Consider the following 23,989-nt stretch of genomic DNA (forward strand, 5'->3'; position numbering starts at 1 on the left):
TTGGCCAGGCACGAGGACACAGATAAAGCACGTCCAAGAAAGGAAACCTTATTTTGCCCCGGCCTAACCCTTAGGACTGCTAATGGAAAACAAAAAGTACTTTTTTAAAGGTTTAGGGGTGGGAGATTATGGAATTTATACCATATTTAAAGTTTTATAGTCTGTCTTTTTTTCCCCAGATATAGTTCCACATTTTCCTTAGCCACCACTGCCCTGTAAGTATGCTCCTCTGGGATGCCTGGGCTTATACAACCTCTCAGGATCTTAGAGAAGGCTCCACTTTTTAGACTTCTAGTTCCTATGTAACTTTCCCCCAGAAATGACAGTGCAATATTGGGGTTCAGATACTAACATACCCAATAGCACATTATAGAATAGGCCAGATGCGTATGTGTATAAGACACCTTACTTGACCTGGAAACAAGAGAATACTCTTGCCCAAAGCACATGTTTTTGTGCAATACAAACAAAGCATTCAATTCAAGTGTACTTGTTGAAAAACAGGACATAATTAAGCAGTTGGTAAAATGCATTCTTGTTTCCCACTTGCAGATCTCCCAAGAGTCCCTTCGAATTTACCTATACGAGTTTCAGCTTCCCGCTTGCCACTTAGCTTGATAACGACTCAAAAATCATTCCCTTGTTTTCAAGGGCTCTTCTTTCTTGTCTGCTCTGTGTACTACAGGGCAGTATTGACACATGGAATTAATGACAGGGTCTGTAATGAAACAACAGTCATGCAAACACCAGTCTGCTCTTTTGATAAAACAGCATGTTAGAGACCTATTCACCTCCCTCTAATTGAGTACTGCATAATAGTTCCAATCCTTTTATGTAACATATTTTGTTCTATGATTAGAAAAGAAGAAAAAGGGGGAACCTATGAAGCATTGCTTCCTTCAATCACCCCCTGATTAATTCTGATTTTAATGAGGGTGGCTGTTATTTAGGCAGGTTCTGTTACATACTTGTTTTGTTGACTTCTGTACAATGTATAACAAAACCCAGGATGGGATAATTGGGAACCATTTCTTTGGCACAGGGATTCCTGTTCTTAATGTAAGGTTGGCTTGGAAAAAAAGAACCCTGACATTTAAAATTAGCCATTTCGTATTTAATTCCCTTTCACATTTGGAAGATAGGATGAAAATTAGTATATAAATAAAGCATTTTAATTAACAGAGCTCTTCCAAAAATGCCTGCTGTGAAGGAGCCTGTGAGAGCCCGGAGAAGGAAGCTCTGTAATCCTTGCTGTAATTCTGAGAGTGCATCTTGTTTCAACATTTCAGCATCAATGGAATAGTCCACAATCTACTGAAGGACGATGGATTTCCTCAAAACTCGTGATAGCCTCAAGTGTTTTAAATGCTTTGTCCTCAAGAAATTAATAGAACTTTTGGCATTAGTTAAATGTTCAGTTATATACCATCAGAGCATGTCCTGTGCTGATCCTTCATCTTTCAGTATAATCTTCCATCTGATGGCTTCCTAGTGCTGAAGTTATACTCATCTTTTACTAAGCCACTAACCAATAGGTAGGAGAGGTGTGGTGGCTTTTCTGTACCAAATCTGAGGTCTTCAAGCTCCATTTTTCAAAAACATTTCCGAGACCCTTCCCTCAGCCTCACTGTCATGCTTTGGGATTGGGTACAGTTGGGAAGTTAAAATATATAACATAAAAATATCATTCCCAAGAGAAATGGATATGGTACATTGTCCACACCATGCATGTCCTTCCACTTTGGGAGTTGAATAAACAGGCAACAGCCTTGTAAATAGGGAAGCCTTTCTAAAGTTAATTTTCTTCATATGATCACACTGAATATAAGAATCTGCCAGAATATCTATTCTCTTTTCAAAATAATTAAAATATTTTATATTAACATAGAATTATAGCAATTTTACTGGTTTCCTTCATATGAAGCTGTTTTTGTTTTTGATATAAGCTGCTTAGGACCTGACTTGATATTTGAGGAAAGCTCAATTATGGAATGAAAAAGCAAGAATGGCCTCCAAATCTTAATTTTCTTCTCAGGTAAATATGCTTACTATCAGTCTTTGTCCTTTGAATCTATTTAAAATTTAGAGCATCTTACTAAATAAAGATAATCAGACTGACAAATTTCAGAGCTATATGTTGGTAATTTTTAAAAATAACATTTAATATTTGGAGTCTGAAGTCTAAGAACTTGACTGTTATTAACAAGATGCCTGATCTTGGTTTAGATACTTAATCACTGGTCCCCTTTACACCTCAATAAAATATCTCTTACCCTATCTAATTCACAAGGCTGTTTTCAAACTTAAAAGCAATATACAAAATATTAGTCTTTTATTATTCTCATTTCTGTTAGAAGATCACATGCAAAGCTTCTAAAAATGTGCTATCCACCTCACATTAAAGAGTATGGTTAAGAAAATATAGAGAAAGAGGTTAGGGATAGTGTTAGAAAAATAAAACTGAGTTTGACCCTTAAGTAAAGGTGATCTTTATTTCTTGGTAATTTCTCTACAGACCTTTCTATCTTGCTGTCCAAAATTAGCAAAAATATTAATAAGAGGTCAGCATGCCAACTGACAGTGTTGAATAAAGCAGTAGAAATGGAAGTTCTGACATGCTCTTCTCGATTAGAAAGACTTAAAGGAGGAGGGTGACTAAGAGCAAGTAGTCAATGGAGATTATTCTTATTTGATGTTTCTCTAATAAACAAAAGTCATTTTGGCTAGTGCTTAAATCAAGAGCTCACAGGCATTCCTACTACGGAGTTAAGGGACAGTGACTACTAACGAGCAATACAAAGACTGCATGACATCCTACTTAGAGGTGTCCAGCCGGTGGAAAGGCCCTCTTTAACCTAAAGATGAACAAGATCATATTTCTCCCTTACCACTGTAAGGGTATATTAGTTTAACTAGATCCAATTAAGCTTCCAAGCAAACTTGCAGTGTATTTTTAATGGGGTAAAACAGTGCTGTCTAACAGAAACATAATGTAAGCCATATATATGTAATCTTAAATGTTCTAGAAGCCACATCAAAAAAGTGAGAAAAGATAGGTAAGATTAGTTTTAAAATAATTTGCTTAACCCAATATATCAAAAATATTATTTCAACATAAATTCATAATAAACAATTGAGGTATTTTATATTCTCTTTTTGTACTGAGTCTTTGAATGTCTGATTTTAACACTTACAAAACATCCCAATTCAGACTCGCCATAGTCATATATGATTAGTGGTTACCATATTGGACAGTGCAGACCTAAAGGATTTTCTGATGTAAGCAATTAAGATCATTACACTTTCATACCCACAATAGATCTTACAATGCTATGAAAACAGGATCGCATTTCTAAAATGTACCTACAAAGCATTTCCTTGATTAATTCATCAAGGTGGGAGTAATCACAGTTGTTATTTTTATAAGCAGGGTCAAGAAATTTAGTTATAAGGAAAAAATTATATAGTTATTACTTTCAGTCATAAATTACCTGTCCCAGCTTTACTAAGCTTAAAAATAATATTTGGAGACTAAAGGGGAACTATTTCTATATCTGGTACTTGCATTTATTAAGAAAGCCATATCCCACCAATACTACACAATGGCTGGCAAAAATATATTAGACAAGGAGTAGATAAGAAAGGGAAGAAATGGAAAACAATTATTTATATAGATGTAAATTTTAGAAGATTTTGATATAATTTATAAGCAAAATGGCAATGTACCTAAACAGTGATGGGGTTAAGTGTGGAGTATAAGATTAATCAGTCCTGTTCCAATTAAGAAACTAAGGGGGATTAGAAAAGTCAAAACAAAACTTAAAACTTGAAATATTACTTCCCTTGGTTAGTTTAGGCTTAAATCAGTCAATCCTCTCTCCCCTCTTCTGGAGGAGGCTGTGCTGTTATATGCAAATTGTGTGTGGTAGCTAAGGTGAATGCAATTGTATTAAGCCACACTGGACTTGCTTAACCACATACAATCCGAATTCTAATCTCCCACTTAAGTTGCAGGGACTTATATTTTTTCTAGTTCAAGAAAGGAAAGAAGAGGTGGAGAGGCAGGCCAATTTCATCCTCCTTCCCACCTCTGTTCTCACATTAAAAATGTCAAATGAAGCTTTCTATAATCTCCATGCCTCAGGCCTTAATGCTTATGTCTGATAAATATTACAATTATCATTCTACATTAAAGAAATTAGGCACCCCATTATTTAAATTAGCCACTCATGGACCAAAGTACCTTAACAGGATTCCTTTCCAGACCTGAATTTTATGACCTCTGGCCAAGTAATTGAACTGACAAGAGAATACTTTAAAGTCTTTAAACCATGTAGGCTATTTTATTGAGCAAAAAAAATTAACCTTTGATTTGGGGATCAGCTTTGACATTTCATCAAACACACTGGGAAAATCACAGGGTACAAGGCACTGTACTAGCTAGACATGATGGGATTTATAGGGTTCATATTATTCTCAAACTCTTACGACCTCCAGGTCCACTGCCAATCCCCTTACCTACATCTGTCACAAACAGAATCCTTATACTAAAAAAAGAAAAATCACATGGAATACCACTGTCTGTTGGTATTCAATGGGAAAAAATGTTTCAGCACTGATCTCTCCAGGGTCCTTAAAAAATCTAGCTTAGATAAAGTTGCTAAGGTGGTGAGCAACTTGAGGCAGTGGCTATGTCCAGCCTGAAGGCAAAACGGGAATGTAATTTAAATTTTTGCACTGGTGGTTTTTACAGTTTTGGTGGTAAATAACATCTGTACCCTACACCAGGCCCAGTAATAGTACTTGGCATGACCAACCTTAGTCATCACTTTGGTAAGTGCTTTGGCACGGGCCACTGTTGCTAACCACCATCCTGGTGCAGGTCCTTCACATCTGCTCTCCTATGGATGGAAAAAAGGGAGTGTCTAGTGTCCATTCATTGGCCACATCACCTCCAATCCTATCCTTTACTCACACGCCTTTCAAATCAGGCCCAGGAGAAAATGATTTCATTTTTGGAAAGGAAAGCTAACCAGACAAAGCTACAGTACACTCTTAGCACAGTAAGACTTGGTGGGATGCAGAACATCCTTAGAGTGACAGCTGAAGGAACTAACCAATAGCACATTGCTGAAGAGGATGATTTAGGAAATATTCTGGCGAACACTGACTCTTAACAGACAGACACAGTAGCACGGTGGACAGAGCAAAGGTCTTGAAATCTGAAACATGAAGTTCTTAGCCTCACTTTAGCTAGAAAGACAGTGTATGTTTTGTAAACTGTGAAAGGAAATGTGTACATTTTGTAAACAGTTTTGTAAACTGTGGAAGGAAATGGATTTTCATCAGTCATTAGCTTGGAAATGTGTGGGGCGATTCTTTGGGCCTTGCTTCCCCTAATGATACATCTGACAACTTAATCAGATTGTGATAAAATAACCAGAGCTCTTTGGAAGAAAGATGCAGTATGTGAATAACAAAGATTTATCATATCAACAAGAGTAAGTTTCCCTTCACCTGGAATGAATGGTCATTTCTCCATTTGTCAGTCTAACACCTCTTAAACTTCAAGGATCAGCACAATTGTTACCTTCCCTGTGAAAGAGTCCCTGATTCATCACAACAGAATGAACTGCTCCTTTTCCTTGGGGCACACAGTTCAATATAGACCTTATTTTGACATTACTTCCTTCTACCCTGTATTCTAGAATAGCTTATAGCCATATCCCACACTAAAAGGTGAGTTATCCAAAGGCAGAGACTACCACATTCACCTCTGAATCTCCCTCATCTTCCTAGCACAGTGCCTTGCAGAGAGTACCTGCTTAACAAATATTCCCCGAATTGTCTGATTTTAGTCTACCTTGGCTTTATGGCATCTTTTTTACCTCAAAAAAAAAACCAAAAACCAAAAAAACAAACAAACCAAAAACAACAGTGAAAAGAGAGAAGGAACTAAGACAGACACGTAAGACGACGCATAAAGAATGGGTTCATTCTTTGCATTCCAGCTTTGGAATGTCCACTGCTGATCTCCATACAGTTTTGTCATTGGCTGTTATTAGTGAGAGCAAATGTTAGAAAGCACATAAAGGCAGACAATGTAAAAAAACAAAAAAACAAAAGTCCCCACCACACATCATGGGAGAGTTGTGATTTAGGATTATTCTCAAAACTGCCTTCACTTTAACTTGAGTGACGAAATTCATGCCATCAAAGCCAACACAAGACACACTTTGCTCCAGCATCGCCTTCAGGCTGAGCGGGGCGTCGGCTGGACGCTCACTCATCCAGGGCAAGTGGGCCAGTTTGATTGTGTCTGTGTTATCTTTTAAGAACTCATATTACTGAAATGCAATTTAAGAAAAACAAAATTTATTCAACCTAACTAGTTTACTGTCTTCATGCTAGCACGCTCCCTTCTGGTCCTTGTTAACATCTCCCCCTCCACCTACCAGGCGGACTCTGTTGGTTCTCATCCTGACTGCTGTAGTTACACTGCTGTGTTTCACTTGCCCCATCAGATCTTTGTGAAGTACAAATCTTGTTTTTACTTGTTCATTCAGAACTTGTTCTTCTGCCTCCTATGTTTGCTCTAACAATAATCTTCTCTTGTACTGTAAATTCATTCAGTGTAGAAACATGCATGTATATTCTATACAAAGTATGAAGAATGTCATATGCAAAGAGATAACAATGTCTTTTGAATATTATGAACATGGTTAACTGTAAATTCTAAGCTTGGGAAAATGATGGAAATTTAAAAGGAATAGCTGGAAGTCAACTAAAGTGTAGTCATACTAGCTTTTTAGATATGAAGCTACTTACTTGTATGTAAGTCTATCGCATTAGCAGCAGCATTTGAAAACTCAGGCTCTGTAGAGGGTCTAAATATCCTAACTTGTCACACTCCTCACGTCAACTCTTCCTGTTTTTGAACATTTCTGCTCTAAGCTTTCTGCTGTGCTCTTAGCCTCTGTTTCTTTATTATACCTTTCCCTTTTACGGTTCACTTTCTGGCTTTACCATTCCAGTTGCTACTTCTCTTGACTGAGGGATACTAGCCTTTGCAGAGTTGTTGTGAAAAAGGAGATGACCAGAAGAAATTCACCTTCTGGTGGCAGCTGCCACCAACACACAGAAGCACTCACTCAAGATGGCTTAAAGGAGACAGTGACTCAATATATGACTAGAAAATTGAGCAATTCAGGCAAGTGTGAAAGGAATACTTTCTAATAACTCCTTCAAGATGACTAGTTACTTATTAGTATATATTTAGTTTAATTATTTTCAAAACTGGCTATTTTTGGAGGGGAAGGAGGTGTGAAGCAAGAAGGGAAGGGGAAATTGTTTTTAGAATCCCTAGTTAATACAAGTGCCTGCTTTCAGAAAATCCTTCATTTGAGCTATTCCTTTTCACCTTTTCCTAGACAGTTTAGAATTCTTGGTTTCAGCAGCAATCCAAAAAGAAAGAATTGCAAACTTGCACATCAAAAATGGATAAAAATAAAAAGCACCATGATTTGGAACAAAAACCAAAACAGACTAAAACAAAAAAATACAAGAAGCAGCAAAATCATCAAACCTAATTTGCAGCATCTTTTTAAAGACAGGGAGGTTAGTTGGTTAAATATCACAGTGACCTGGCAGCTACTCTCCTAGCTTTGAGAGTTGAAATGTTTAGGAACGCACATCCATAAGCGGCACATGTAGAACCACAGTGGCCAAGAGAGGTCTGAACTAGTGCTGCCTGGGCCAGCCTGTTCCAATCAACATGGATTTCCAGAGTTGCTGTTCTATGGTAACTCTCAGTGAGAGAGACAAAGAAATAGAACATTTTTAGAAACCAAGCAAAAAATGGAGGGGAATACAATACCTGGAAAGTTTATCAAGCATGTTGACAAGTTTCATGGCTTCATATTCTTTTTGTTCTTCTGTCATTTCATCTATGGGGTTTGGCATTGGTTCCTCTAAATGACCAGTGATAAGATTAATGCTACAAAAAGAAAAAAAAGTTATGCTGTATGTTTTCAAATTATGCTCTTTCTATACTTTTCTGGTCCAAGTTTTAAGTTATAATAAGAAAGAGTATAATAGCCAAAAAATTGGCAGTAGCAATTTAGGTATAGAACTGCTATAAGAATTTTTTTAAAAAACTGACTTTTCCTACTAATTTGCTTTGGGAAGTGGGTGATAGCTAACTTGCCAGCTTTTTTTTTTTGAAGGCATGGCTACTTTCTAAAAATTGGAAATTTGATTGGTGCCGTTAGGATAAATATCCTTGGATGCACAGCTTAATTATATAGGGGACAAATGATTTCAGAGAAGAAGAAACCTATTTTGTGATACAGCATAAAACAAGTATGTCAAAAAAATTGGAAAAATGATGACAGGCTGGAATCTGAAAATGAAAGCATGCCAATTTATAATCTCAGGAAATTAGTCCATTAGTGAGACCACAGAAGGCAATGAGTGTTTAAATAATAAAAGATAAAGCAGAACAATTTTAATCAGATTTGATCTGGCTTAGATGAAAAAAAAAAAAAAAGGAATGAAATCTAGTCTACCAAAAGATAGGTATGCCATCAGGCTTTCTGGAAATAGATTTAATAAAGTACTTAAAATGAATGTGTTCCATAAACTTTGTATGAAGTTCTAATACCAAACCAAACTATCCTCTTAATTAATAGCCATACTATTTTTTTTTTAAGGAGGAGGAGGTGAAATAAAAGATAAATCTTTCAATGGTTGCCAAATATCTATAGTTTAAACATCTTTCTGGAGAAGCAGACAAGAGGTTATAATATTCTGTACCATCCAAGTACAGTCAGTTATGTTTTTAATGATCAAATATCACTGCAAACAGCAAAGTGCCAATAAATTACTTTCTAGGGTTTACATACACAAATGCTTTCAGGGGTCAGGCCTTAAGGATAGGCAGATGAGTGAACTGGTTAAGTAACGTGGAGTATTGTGGACTAGGGTAAAATGGAGAACAGTTCTAGTCTAAACAGGGGAAAAAAATCATGTGGGCCAAAACCAAGACATTGTGATTGATTATGTCCTCACGTGGCCAGTTTGCTGGCCTGGCTTTAGACTTTTTACTTGGGCAAGTTGACGTCCTTAACTAAGCAGGGCATTTCTCACATAAAGCAAGGGCTAGGTACTATGATGTTAGTAAAAATATTTCTTTTTCTACATTTCTCAGAGGCTGCCTGACAGATTTCTTGCAGAAGGACTCAGTGCTCACCATCCTCAAAAACTGGATCTCAAACATCTATTTTACCATTCTTGTATAAAGACCTTGGTCAAGGGCCATGGTTAAAAACTTCTTTTTCCTTCAAAGCAGAGGAACCCCTCACCCTTTTAAACAAATGAAATCTACACAGAAAGCTGATATATGAAGTAGATGAAAGTGGAACTGCTCAGGCAGAAGAGGGGCCAGAGATGGCCAAGGAGAGTGGGGGCCTAGAATCCCTTCTATCCTCATTCACTTGCTTCCTCTGAAGGCAGCCCCTATGGCACTTTCAAGAACTCTGGGGAAACAGTCTGAAAACCCACGGGCTTGTCAGTGATTCTTAGCCTTGGCTGTAAATTGTAATCACCTGAGAAACTTTAAAGACGCGACCTGGGCCTCACCTGAACCCAACTAAATATTTTTTTTTCCCCAGGCGACTGTGATACACATTGAGGTTGCAAACCCCTGGGACAGAGCCGACCTGAGACACTCACTGTGTGCTACCAGCCCCTCTCCCTTTGTTTCAGGTGCTCATGCATGCTCAGCTGCTAAGTCGTGTCTGACTCTGTGAACCCACAGACTGTAGCCTGCCAGGCTCCTCTGTCCATGGGATTTACTAGGCAAGAATACTGGAATGGGTTGCTATTTTCTACCTCAGGGGATCTGCCCCATCCAAGGATCGAACCCAAGTCTCCTTGTTTCCTGCATTGGCATGTGGATTCTTTACCACTGCGCCACCTGGAAGCATCAGGTACTCATAAAAGAAAAGAAAAAGGCCTCAAGTTGGTGGCCATTAACAAAAATGTTGAATGGGGTCATCATATTTCCCAAAAGTCAGGAACAAAGAGGACCCAGATAAAGCTTCTGAGAAGGTAATTTTTAAGAAGTCTCCAGATGCTACACTGAAAATGTAATTCCACCACTCATCTCTTATTTGCTTAGGCATAAAACAATAGGACATATTTTCACTGGTTTCTCTTCTGCTGCCTGTTAAATTAGAAAAACATCTAGTCTTAAAAATAAATAAGATACTTATTATAAGATGCATGCCACTTTCCAAGCAGATAAAAGAAATATGGCCTTAGAAGAAGGTATAAGGCAGACAGGTATATTAACTATTTAGGTCATGCTCATATGTCTCTTAAGAGAAGTCTTCTCTCTTCAAGCTCAATGGAAGAGTGACAAAAAAATCAGATCCACACACTATTTTAGAATATAATGAAATTAGCACAGGCCATCATGTGCCTCAGGGAAAAAAATCTGTCAGGAGGATACCACAGCACATGAAGTCAGGACATGATTCCTGGATCAGGGCACATTTGATTCTTTTCTTGGTTCTTTTAAGGGCTTAGTGGAAATGATGACTCCTTTCCACAAGCTGACCTCAAGTCTGCTGCTGCTAAAATGATTTAACAACTTGCTGTGAAATTAGCTACTAGAGTCATACAATCCTTTGCTCACTGAGCATAAAATTCACTCTTACAGAGTAAGAACTTACCATCCTTTACCCATGTAGTAAAACATTCCAACCCCCCAAAAACACTCTCGGAATTGAGCTTTAATATTTTCCTTGAAAAAATATCCCCTGCCCCAAACCCCAACCCGGTACTCAGAAGAATATAACCACCACCATGGCACACAAAAGTTGCTGAACTCTGCCACTCAGAGTTATGGTAAAAAAAAAAATAAAAAACACCAATATACGGGGGGCAGGAGGCAACCTTAGACACTGTCTCCCCTCCTGCTCTCCACTTCAAACCAATCTCATGCAGTTTCCCCACCCAGAGAAAGAGAAAACAAATAATAGTCACCACCACAGCAACAGAGTGAGGTTTCATAAAAGAGTTATTTTCGCTGAACAAATACTTGCCACCTTTATAACCTTAAGAGTATAGTCTGAGATGTAACTTTCCAGGTTTCAGGATCTTAACACTGAAATTCTGGGACTGTTTTTTTGTCCAAGACTCTGAGTCCTAAGATACTTTAAGTATACTAACTGCGGTAGATATTTTATTGGGTAAGTTTATATTTATCATAATTTTTCCCACCTTGTCTCTGCTCCTGGCCCCCATATTTTCATCACTCCAGTCCTAACTCTTCTGTGTGATATGTCATCAAGAAATTTGCATTATGTATAATGCCATTACATGACTGCAGCTATAGGTCTGGAGACAAAAGGATTAAGACTTTTACTCTTCAAATTGTTGCTACATTTGGCCAACATCAATTGCATTATACTACTTCACTTAAAAAAAAAAAAAAAGGAGCTATTAAATGTTCCCTGAGCTATGAGAAAGTTAGCATCTATCTCTAAAAAACATGGGTCAAATTTTACTCCAAGCATCCTGGTTAACAAGCTGTAAAGTCAAGTCCCTGCAGAGGCTAAGGCAGATAAGATGAACAAAGAAGATACGTTATCAAAGGAGCTTATGCCTGGTATGACAGGGGCCACAGTCATTAAACTCAGTCAGGTACCATGTAGCACTGTAGGCCTAATGTTATCAGAACTTCCACCTTTTCAAAAGAAGGAATCTTAATTTTCATCTGTAAGATATGAATTCTAAATTATTTTAAGCCCTATGTAAAACAGATATTAAAAACATAAAACCAAATAACCAAAGCAACATCAGGCAAATGAAGCAAAACCTACTTGTGGGCTAAATCAAGTCTGTGGGCTAACGATCTGCAACCTTTAGGAAAGAGATCAGGGTTTTTAGGAGAAGGCGTTTGTGAGTCCAGATCAAGGAAGAAGAGGGCAGTGGGATGGGAAAGGAGACATTATGTGCTCATGAAATTAGAAATATCTTTCCAGGGAAAACTCTCCATAACATCTGCCACCCACAAAACAATAAATAGAGTGGAAATTTACCATACCCTCTTTTCTTGAATTCCATCCCCTGGCCCCATTTCCCAGCTAGATGTGGAGCCTGAAGGGGGCAGGGACCTCATCTGTCTTGGTTATCCTCATGCTAAGAAGGGGCTGACCAACTTAAATTTATTAACACCTTAAAAAACCTAATGTATTCAACAAAAATTTACTGAATGTCTACTGCACATGAGGCACTTTTTGGGGACATCTCAATGAATAAAAAAAAATTCTCTCACGGAATTTATCTTCTACTGGGAAAAACAATCTAAGTGAATAAGTAAATTGTATGGTATGTTAGAAGGTGATAAGTGCTATGAAGAAAAAAGAGCAAGCATGAGGTGGAGGGATGAAGGTAGGATTGTGACAATTTTAATGTGGGGACAGAGCAGACTTTACCAGGAAGACGATAATTGAGTAAAGACATGCAGAAGCCAAGGGAATGGCCTTATAGCTATCTGGAGAACAGGCATTCCAGGCAGAAGGAACAGTCAAGCCGAGGCCTCAGACAGGAGTGCGGTGATAGCACAGTGACAAAGGGGACATGTACATCACTGGAAGGACTCTGGTTTTTAGCCATTGGAGAGTTCTGAGCAGTGGTAATGTCTGACCTACATTTTTATAAAGATCACATTGGCTGCTGTGTTGAGAACTAAAAGAATGACCAAAAAAAAGTAAAGAAGTAAAGTAAAGCAAAAAAAGTAAAGAATGACAAAGATAGAAGCAACAAGACCAGTTAGGAAACTATTTAAAATGATCTCAGAGGGAGATAAAATTTGAGCTTGGACTAGAATAGTGGCAGTAATGGTAGTGAGGGGTGACTAAATTCTGAATGTACTATGAAGGTAGAGCCAGAATTACCTGATAGATTTATGTGAATCAGAATGAACTCAATAAAATTTTTAACTTTCAGGGATATTAGGATTTATAAAAAATATATTTTATTTTCTATTTTGGTTATATCAAAGAAAGATAATAGATGCTCTAAGAACAGGGAGATTACATGAAGGACAAACTTCTCTCTCCTTTTGACCGGCCTGAAGAATATGGTAGCAGTTAAAACACAACCTTTGACTTCACACTTGTTAGGATGGCTAAGATATTAAAAGAAAAACCCGAAAAATAGTAAGTATTGGAGAGGATGTGGAGAAACTGGAACCCTGTGCAGTGCTGGTGGGAATGTAAAATGGTATGGCAGTTCCTCAAAAAATTAAACATAGCACTACCATATGATCTAGCAATTCCCCTGTGGGTATATACCCAAACTTATACACTCACATTCATCATTCACAGCATTATTCACAACAGCCAAAAGGTGGAAATAACCCAAGCATCCACTGATGGATGAATCAATGAACAAAATGTGGTAAATACATACAACTGAATGTTACTCAGCCTTTAAAAGGAAGGAAATTTTGACACATGCTATATAATATGGATACATTTTAGAGACATTTTAAGTGAACTTAGTCACAAAAGGAGAAATATTGTATACTATTTTACTTACATGAAGTTCCTGGGCAGATTCACAGAGAAAGTGTAACAAAAGTTACAAGGGGTTGTGGGGAGAGGGGATAGATAAACGTTTCAGCTGAGAAGGTGAAAAGTTCTGGAGATGGACGTTAGTAATGGCTGCTCATTAATGTACATGCTGCCACAGACCTGTATGCTTAAAATGGTAAATTTTATGTATATTTTACCCTCAAAATAAGGTAAAGTGAAAAGTACGATAAAGCCTGCTTTGCCTACCTCAAAAGAAAACAAACAAAAAAAATCTCAAAAAAGACCACCTCTGGAGTTAGGTCACCTGATTGCTCATGAACTGTGTGCCCTAGACAAGGTTCTGGAAACCACTGAGCTTTATTTTCCTCATCTGTAAAATACAGATAACCTTTAGCCCAAAGTCTACTGTGAAGACTAAGTGAGATAATATTACGAAAGTTCTTAATACAACACATTAGATACCAGTAAATACCGTTTATTCGCTCAGTCGTGTCCGACTCTGTGACCCCATGGACTGCAGCCCGCCAGGCTCCTCTGTCTGTGGGATCTCCCAGGCAAGAATACTGGAGGGGTTGCTATTTCCTTCTCCAGGGGATCTTCCCAACCCAGGGATTGAACTCGCCTCTCCTGCACTGGCAGGCAGATTCTTTACCACTGAGCCACCAGGGAAGTCCCATTCAATAAATACCAGCTATTATTAGCATAAATGAGCTATTGGTCAAGAAGTAAGTAAGCCAGAAGTCCTTGAATCCAGTGAGTTAGTTTATTAAGTTAAATCATCACCATGGAGCTGCGCATGCAATCTTCATTAACTAAAAAAGCCATGCAACAACTAGGTTTTTTGTGGAGTTTGCTATGGTTAAACCCAGCTACAAGATATTTTGAAGAGATACCAGTTAATAATGGTGACTGAGGTGAAAATTTGAGAATTACTGTATAAGTAAGACTGATTCCACATTCAAGAAGTAGGATAAATTATGGAACAATGTCTCTGTCAAAGATTTTGCATTCTATTAACAATGCAAAGACATAGGGTAATGTGGTGTAATTCATTTATTAATTAAGTATCATGGATCAGCAATATAAGTAGACGTACTGAATACACATATATATACCAAGTTACATCTAGACAACTAAAAAAGCTCCAAGATACTTTTAAAATGACAGTGTTTTATGTTTCTTATATTGGGCTGTTGGTTTCAAGTGATATCCTTGATATAAAGGATATAAAAAACTATGGTTGTAAATCTGTAGGAAATAAAATCTGAAGTAAAGCTCAATACTGTAGACTCAGATAACACACCTCTTGCTGGTCATTTACTCAAATTAAAATACCAGAGAAAAAATAGAGAACTCAATTTTCAAAGTGCAAAGCTGGTATGCTTGTAAACATCACAAAGGCAAGTTAACCAGTATGCACGGCAGAAGAGGCAATGATCTTATTTTCAATTCTGGTCTTTAGAGATCTGAATTTAAATTGTGTTTCATGACTGCTTATAGGAAATTAATTCTAGTTCCTAGAAAGGCTAGTTACAACCTAATATACATAAATATACCATCATAGTCAAAACTAGGCAAAAAAAAAAAAACAACCGAGAAATCTTCAAGTCCTAGTTCTAGTTTATCTACTTCAAGAAATATTAAAAACAAAGCTATCTCTTCATTTGTATAACCTCAACATATGGAGACAGTTATAATGGGACTTGACTTAAAGCAGCATAACAAAATCTTGACAAAAGAAAACAAAGTCATTTGTGCTGAAGAAACTATAATATCTCTACAGCTGCTGCCATAACTATGGTTGAAAAATACACGGTCAAGAAGCAAACACCCCTGAATTGCTTAGTAGTATAATCATTTCAATCTGCTGGGTGTAATTATGAACTAGTGTAGTGTATTAAGAACGTAACAGGGCATCCGAGAGTTCTATCCACTTTGGCCATTCTGTTCTTCTGCCCCTCCATACAGCAGCTCTTTAAAGATACCCTTTTGGATTCAGAGGCTCCTATATACCATATCAAGACTGAAGGCAACTAGTCTAAAATGAGTCAAATGTCACTAGGTTGACATATCTGTCAACTGATGTTTGGAATGATGTACAAACCACAGTGATCAGTTACATTATACCACCTATACAGTCAAGGAGCCTTCATACTCAGCGGTAGAAAAGAAACAGGTATAAAGTTAGAGTTTAGAAATGTGTGCTAATTCACTTCAGTCATGTCCAACTCTTTGCGACCCTAGAGACTATAGCCTGCCAGGTTCATCTGTCCATGGGATTCTCCATGCAAGAATACTGGAATGGGTGGCCATTTCCTTCTCCAGAAAATCTTCCCAACCCAGGGATCGAACCTGCATCTCTGACGTCTCCTGCATTGGCGGGCAGGTTCTTTATCACGAGCACCACCTGGGAAGCCCTAAACATATCACCAATACAGTCAAGGGGCCTTCATGCTCAGAGGCATAAAAGAAACAGGTATAAAGTTATCATTTAGAAATGTGGTTTCTCTTTTATACAGGTCCAAAGTTTAATTATTTTTTTTACAAACATGGCTAGACATACACCAAAAACCTGTGTGGCATATACTTGATTCTATGACTGTATTTTCTCTAAGTATGTTAATTGGAGAAAGCTATTTCCAGTCCATTAAATACATTTATCTTGACACAGAAAGGGCTGTTGTGATATTAACTGTCTCTCATGGCCTAAATGTAAGCTCCATACAATTCTTAGTTTCAGATTCCACTAAAGGATTACAGGTTACCTTGGTGCATTAATCAGAATCCACTTATATTTTTGACAACGGGATGAGGGCCAACTGAATGAAGGGTAATTTCTCTGCTTCTGCCAATACTAACACTGTTTGTGAATAAGTGCATCGTAAGAGAAGCAGGCTGTGATCCTGAGAGCACTGATTGGTGACCATTAATCAGGCGGTAGGGGAGTAAGTCATCCTTTCAGATGCTGACTTTATAAACTTGACCAGATTGCTAAGAAGTTTTAAAGGAAGAAGTTCTTTGAGCTTGTGGATCACTGTCCAAAGCACAAAGGATTATCTTGCTTGCAAAGCACTTTGTTTACCACCACTTCCATGGGAACCATTTTAATAAGTATTTTAAATTAACAAATGAAACATCCCACTACACTGCTGCACCTGAAAGAGGGAAGATGTAAGAAAAAAACAGATGCAGATCTATCTGAAAAGGGAAGATGTGATGCTATGTTAGAAAGACATGTTTACACTTGTAATGAGCAGTGTTTAAGAAACACAACAAGATTTCACAATGGTGACAATTCTGGCCACACTAACACACCATTCCTATTAATGATATAGGCCAGGTCCAAAGGCTGAAGAAGATTCCAACCAGGGATGTAAGGCCTAAGCACAAAATCTTTCTATGGTTGAGAGCCAAGACAATAACAAAATCACACATCATGGTCCTTGATTTCAAAAAACAGTGCTCTCCTGAAATCTAACATCACTTCCATAATGTAACACATTTCTATTTCTTGTACTACTGGGAGAGACCCAATGTTCTTGTATTTTTTTCTGAGGTTTTTCTTGTTACAGTAGTATTCTTGTGTTTGCTAGATATATGTTAGTTGCTCAGTCATGTCTGACTCTTTGCAGCCCCATGGACTGTAACCCAATCAGGCTCTTCTGTCCATGGAATTCTCCAGGCAAGAATACTGGAGGGGGTAGCCACTCCCTTCTCTAAGGTATCTCTGACCCAGGGGTAGAACCCAGGTCTCCTGCACTGCAGGCAGATTCTACTGTCTCAGCCACCAGGGAAGCCCTGCTTGATAATATGACCAATGCCATTCTGGAAGTCATCTACCAAACAAATTCAAAAATACACAGAGATGCAATGATATCAACCACTCATGAATACTCAAGAATTTCCTATGCTAGCTGATTGTGTCCACATACCCTGGAACACACTGAATGCTTAATGTAATTTCCTCCTTAACTTAAAAATATGAGACTCTTTAAGTGGTATATTTTAATGTCTCAAATAGACAGGATATTAAACTGATATGGAAATATAGTTTATGAAATGAAAAAAATCAAGAGCCAGCAAGAATAATTTAGAATGATGACTTCTATAATTATGCAAAGATTAATATATTATTTTTCTACCTTAGCTTCAAATATCTGATAGAGATGCCCAATTTATAACATCTAAATGGTGTCAGTCTTAAGAATTTAATGCTTAAAGTCACTGCGAGCTTTTTTCCCCCAATGCCTTTATCTTCTGGGACACACTCTATACGATCTTACCAAGGCTGAAAGATCTGCGGATGCCACAAGTAACACCACCTACTCAGACCTGATTTGCTAAGAAACCAGCCCTATAAGTCCTGTCTGATTAGGGAAGGATATTTTTTCTTTTACATTGGCTTTGGCAATGATTTTGTTATTGAAACTACATCAAACTAGGGAGTGATCTTTTTTACCTTCTGACAACCCATTATTTTCATTTCAACAAGGCATAATTTACACTTTTTAAAATGGGCCATATCTTGCAGATAATCACTTTTCCAGCCCTGATCAACTATTACATGATCCACATCACACTACAGAAGGCTGTGGGTAGAAAACAGCATATGTCAATGCCATCATTGATAGGGAAAGGCATACCCTTTTAACATTCCCAAAAAACTAGCTCAAATAACTCCTAATAAGTAGAAACTAAGAAAATTACCTGGGATTGGAGTTGAGAGGGGGATGAAAAGGATGGGAAGGGGGTAGAAGAGAGTAGAGGTGGTTCGTTTAGGGATGAGAGACAACTAGTGTCTGACTTACAAGCACTGAGTCAAGGAAAACTTGATAAAAGTCTCTGGCTTGCCTACCCAGACCTCTGACTAATGCCTCTGCTAAAAGATGGTTCCCTAGTTGCTTAATTAAAATTTACCACAGAGCCAGATTTCTTTCCTTTGGCTAGTAATGTGCCTTGTGGCTTTACTTGATTGACTTATAAGGGCTTTCACACAAGAGGAAAGATCAGAATGTATGGAACCTACATTCAGATTTCTGAGAAAGACTGAAGCATCAGATAACCAACTTAAATACCTGGTCTTGGTTATACCTTATAAAATCTCAATTTATGGAACAGAAAACAAAATAAGCAACAATATCCTTTAAGTATATGACAGGAGACGTTGAAAAACACTACCTCTCTTAATACTTAGGAGAGGATGATGAGCATGTTAAAAGTATCATGCGGCAAAACATTTCTTGCAATATTATCCTTCCTCAATCACTTGACATCATTCTCTAAGGCACTAGCTATGCAACCGCCTCTAAAACAATATTAAACAGAAAGCTTCCAAATCCACAAAAGAAGAGAAATACTTGGAAAGTGAAAGACACAGGAAGTGAAAGGCAAATAACCAATCCAAAGGCAGACAAAGTTAGGTGAAAAGAAATGTGATACTATACTTTGGTTTTGCATTTTTGTATTCTTCAGTGTCTGTGTCCTCGTCCTCTGAGTACCAATTATCTCCTCTTCCTCCAGCCAAGAGGCCCCTGGCCGCCAACAGTCCTGCAGCATTCCCATAGCCAGTGTATTTCAGGAGACTATCCACTGCAAAAACAGAACAGGTTTTTAGACAGGAATCCTTGAGTGCTCACTGTCATCACCAACGACTCACCAACACAGGGAAGCTGGACATACATGCCATGGTAGTAAATCTTAAAAGCTGAGAGGTTGTCAAAGTGTGGTAGTAGTAATCCTATATGCTCTGAGGACCAAAACCCTTTTTTAAGGTATCAGAAATTCAAATGGAGCTGTTTTGAATACATTCTGTGGCAGGAGTGGGGCTTGTGTGAGTGCCAGGCCATTGGTAAGGGTGATGTTTTAAGGTTTTGATCACAAAATTGTTATCTTTATTCAGTTTTAGAGAAATGATGATTAGAGTTAATGAAAGCCAGACTGGGATTTTACCAATATAGCATATAATGAAAAATCTTTCTTATTGCTTTTATAGGAACTAGAGGGAAATAAGGAATTAAGATAATAAGGAATAACAAAACCTAAGCGAAAGTGAAAGTTGCTCAGTCGTGTCCGACTCTTTGCGACCCCATGGACTATACAGTTTATGGAATTCTCCAGGCCAGAATACTGGACTGGGTAGCCCTTCCCTTCTCCAGGGGATCTTCCCAACCCAGGGATCAAACCCAGGTCTCCCACATCGCAGGCAGATTCTTTACCAGCTGAGCCACAAGCGAAGTCCAAGAAAACCTAAGGATATTAGCAAATGTAAACAGGGTAGGCTAAGTTACTGCTTTTTCAAAGTCAGAGAAAGTATGGAAGCACATTATACCCAGTGAGTATAAGGCCAGGAACTGCTGGACCTTTGTGGTGGCTCTACCACTTATTAGCAGGTGGACCTTAGGTAAATTATTTTGCAGTTCTTAACTCCAGTTTTCAGATATAGAGAACTGGAATAATAGCTACCTCACAGATTAATACATGCAAGATGCTTAGAAAAGTATCTGGTATTAGGTTGGTACAAAAATAACTGCTGTTTCGGACAGTGAGTTTTAAATCATTATAACTAGGCTCAAATGCATCCTTATTAATAAAAATAGGAACCATTACCATCAACACATTTTGCCAACAAAAAGTAAGTTTGTTTATTCCTATAGTGTAAAAATCCATGCTTCAGGATTCCACAAACTCTTGGAAAGCATTTTCTGCCTTCTGCTGGTTATGGAAGCATTTTTCCTTGCCAAAAGTTGTCGAAATGACTGAAGTGGTAGTTGGCTGGCGAGGTCAGGTGAATATGGCAGATGAGGCAAAACTTCACAGTCCAATCGTCAAACTTCTGAAGCACTGGTTGTGCAACCATGCAGTCAGGCATTGTCATGGATAAGAACTGGGCCCATTCCATTGACCAATGCTGGCTGCAGATGCTGCCGTTTTCAGTGCATCACATTGATTTGCTGAGCATACTTTTCAGGTATAATGGTTTTGCCAGGATTCACAAAGCTGTAGTAGATCAGACGGGCAGCAGACCACCAAACAGTGACCATGACAATTTTCTGGTGCACATTTGGCTTTGCGGAAGTGGTCTGGAGTGTCTTCTCAGTCAGTCCCACCACTGAGCTGGTCATCACTAGTCGTCATATAAAATCCACTTTTAGTCACATATTACAATCCGATTGAGAAACAGTTCATTGCTGTGTAGAATAAGAGAAGACGACACTTCAAAATGATGGGTTTTTTTTTTTAATTTTCAGTCAGCTCATAAGGTACCCACTTAGCTTGTTCATCTTTCCAGTTTGCTTCAAATGCTGAATGAGTGTAGAATGATTGACGCTGAGTTCTTGGGCAACTTCTCGTGTGGTTTTAAGAGGATCAGCTTCAACGACTGCTCTCAATTGGTTATTGTCTATTTCCAATGGCCAGTCACTATGCTTACCTTCAAGGCTCTTGTCTTCTTTGCAAAACTGCTTGAACCACTGTACCATGAAGGGCACAGAGAGGATGTAGGATGAACAGTCCAGGATAGAATTGTTCATTAAATTTTCAAATACTTGAATGACAGAGTATCTCCCTCGACATTGAAAATAGGTAGTTTGAGAGCAAGTAAAGGGAAGTCTGCTTTCAAAGGGCACAGAAACCAGTGAAATTTATGCAAAAGGAAATATGGATTAATAATGCAGGTAGATTAAATAAAGTTTTACACTAGTCACTTTTAACTATTGTCTACATTAAAACCTATTGGTAACTGTGGTCTCTTTGGTACTAATTCTCGATGGGTGCTAGGTAGAATCATTAGAATTTAATGAGGGATCAAGGTGGTATAATTTGAAAGCCCTCTGAATAAATCTGATATGCTCTCTCTTGCCATCAGTTCTTCCACAAAATGGAGTGATTTAGATAAATTAATGGATTCTTAATGGATCATTGTATGTGCATGCTCAGTCATGTCCAACTCTTTGTGACCCCACGGACTGTAGCCCTCCAGGCTCCTCTGTCCATGGAATTTTCCAGCCAAGAATACTGGAGTGGGTTGTCATTTCCTGTTCCAGGGGATCTTCCTCATACAGAGATCGAACCCACGTCTCTTGTGTCTCCTGCACTGGCAGGCAGATTCTTTACCACTGCACCACCTGGGAAGCCCTAATGGTTATTAGGGGAAGTGAATAAACAGTGTATACAAATATTCCTGATATTCATGACCCTAGACATGGTCAGACACAAGGCCACTGAGGCTGAAGGACCATGCATCTGAACCCACAGTAACAACGACGCTCTCATCGCAAGTTTTTGGATAAGATTTATTTTTAAAAAATACGGATATTTAGCAGTCCTAGAAAAAAAAATACTGAAATTGTGAAAGTCTAAATTGAGATGCTGTGAATAAATGGTTTAAATAAATATACTAACAAATAACTAAAAAAGACACAAAATTTAAATAACCACCTACAGTGGCTAAACAGTAAAACAGTTTAAGAATATAGTTTATAGAAGGCCAAAATAGGTTAAAAACAAGGTAACAGAACACTAAATAACCTGCTTTCCTATGCAGAAAATCCTCCTGGAAGCTAGTGAATGGTAAAAATTCCTAGCACTTTTATGAAAATTGTGCTTACTGTTCATTCACTGGAACAAAACTTCTGTGTCAACTCTGTGATAGTTTGGGTTACAAAGACTGTTTCAGACACACCTTGCTTTCAGAACAGTAGATAAGGCTATAGCCAATAATTTAAAAATCAAATGAACATTTGCTAATAAGATAAACACTTAAAAATTGGCATTGAAAAAAAAAATTGGCGTTGGGAAGGGGAGACAAATGGACTACAAAAACCACACAGTGAAGAGGCATTTTCTGTGTGAAGTTCTGATTTATATTACTGATATCTGGTGGAGTGTTTCTAATTACCTCTTAGTCTATTTTTGAATATTCTCTACAACATCCTATTTGATATTGGGAGAGTAGTAAAAGGAAAATGGACTGAAGTTGGATGTTAAGATGAACTGTTAAGGCAAACAAAAGATCTTCTGAGTGATCCTTAAAAGAAAAAAAAAAAAGAAACACAACAAATGTTTTTGTTCTTTGTCACAGTACTCATTCATGCACTTAGTGAAACTGCTGCAGAAATGAAACAAATCAGCATACGGTCAGCAAGTTACAAGAAAGATTTCACCATGATTTTATCAAGATGTTAGAGGGCATTATGAATAGAGGAAAGCAACCACAGCAGCACATGGCAAAGTCAGAACTGCACTGGTAGTAATGACATTACTGCTTATACAAAGCATGGGTTTTATCACACTTGACTAAGAAAAAGAAAAAAGACTTTGCTCTTTTACTGAGGAGAAAGAAAGGCACCACCAGATTCTACCAGAAACCATTCCCCTCCCTCTGTTACATAGAGAAGGATTTATAGTACTTTTCCTTTCAGCTAAATGCTGTGACTTTTTGAAATACAGTACTAGAAGCTTCCTCTGACTAGTCTCTATACTTCCAATCTCACACCCCCTCCTCTCTTGGTTACACACAACTCCCTTATATCCTTGTAAAGCAAAAATATGACGTAAGCACCTTCCTGGATAAAACCTCCAAAACCTCCCCCCAAAGGCTAAAGCTCAAGTTCTAAAACAGGGCCTAGAGGGATCATTTTCTTGCCTCTGCCTTCCTTCCCAAACTCATCTCCTACTGCTTCTGTGCAATGCAGATTCCTCACACTTTGAACTAGTCTCTTTTCTGTACAGAACAAGGCTTCTTCCCACTTCTCTTTTCTCTGGGATGAAGACTCTCTGACCTTTTCCACACCAACTAATCATTTCCTCTTCCAGGTTGCTGCCATACCTGGCATATTCTTCTCTCTTGGTGCTTACCAAAGTATATTACAATTATTCCTTTAAATGGAAAAGTCCATAAGACAGTGTATTCACCACACTGAATTCATAGACAACATTAATGTTTGGTCTTTCATTAAACATTTATGGGGTACCTACTACCTGTAAGGTACTCTGTTAATCACTGGGGAACCAAAGGTGAAGAAGACAAGATAGTTAATCTAAAGAAACGCAATGTCTGGAATAAAAGTTTAACAAAAAGTTATAATATAACAAACGTCAGAAGTATTTTAAAAAGAGAAAGGAATAAGTAAAAATGGTACAAAGCAGAGAATGATGAACTCTTCATTGGATGATCATACAGATGACACAGATGAAGATTATATGATCTTCAAGAATACATAAAGCTCATATGCTAACAAGGATGAAGAAGCATTCCATGCAAAAGGAACAGCATCTGCCAAGCCATGGAGATGAGCCAAGGAACAGTGCAGTATAATCAGACAAGAATAAAGAAGTCTTTAGTATGATTAAGCAAAAAGTGCAGGGTAGGGAGTAGATTTAGG

General features: G+C 37.9%; 1 protein-coding gene across 6 annotated transcripts in view; it reads right to left on the reverse strand.

Moving 5' to 3' along the window:
• RIC8B (RIC8 guanine nucleotide exchange factor B) overlaps positions 1–23,989 on the reverse strand; it is a 103,419-nt gene that overhangs the window by 9,828 nt on the left and 69,602 nt on the right. For 2 of the 6 annotated variants that reach the window (XR_011483036.1, XR_002312085.2), the window contains exons 8-10: positions 19,052–19,196; positions 7,877–7,996; positions 580–4,901 (exon numbers count right to left, since the gene is read on the reverse strand). Coding sequence is in view for 2 of the 6 variants with exons in the window: in XM_020883546.2 (XP_020739205.2) it covers positions 7,877–7,996; positions 19,052–19,196 (265 nt within the window). In the remaining 4 variants the exon portion in view is untranslated. The remainder of the gene's footprint in view (positions 1–579; positions 4,902–7,876; positions 7,997–19,051; positions 19,197–23,989) is intronic. The other 4 variants (XR_002312086.2, XR_002312087.2, XM_020883546.2 and 1 more) reach the window with 4 other exon arrangements.

The sequence above is a fragment of the Odocoileus virginianus genome, chromosome 23, assembly GCF_023699985.2.
Source record: "Odocoileus virginianus isolate 20LAN1187 ecotype Illinois chromosome 23, Ovbor_1.2, whole genome shotgun sequence".
Classification (NCBI taxonomy): Eukaryota; Metazoa; Chordata; class Mammalia; order Artiodactyla; family Cervidae; genus Odocoileus; species Odocoileus virginianus.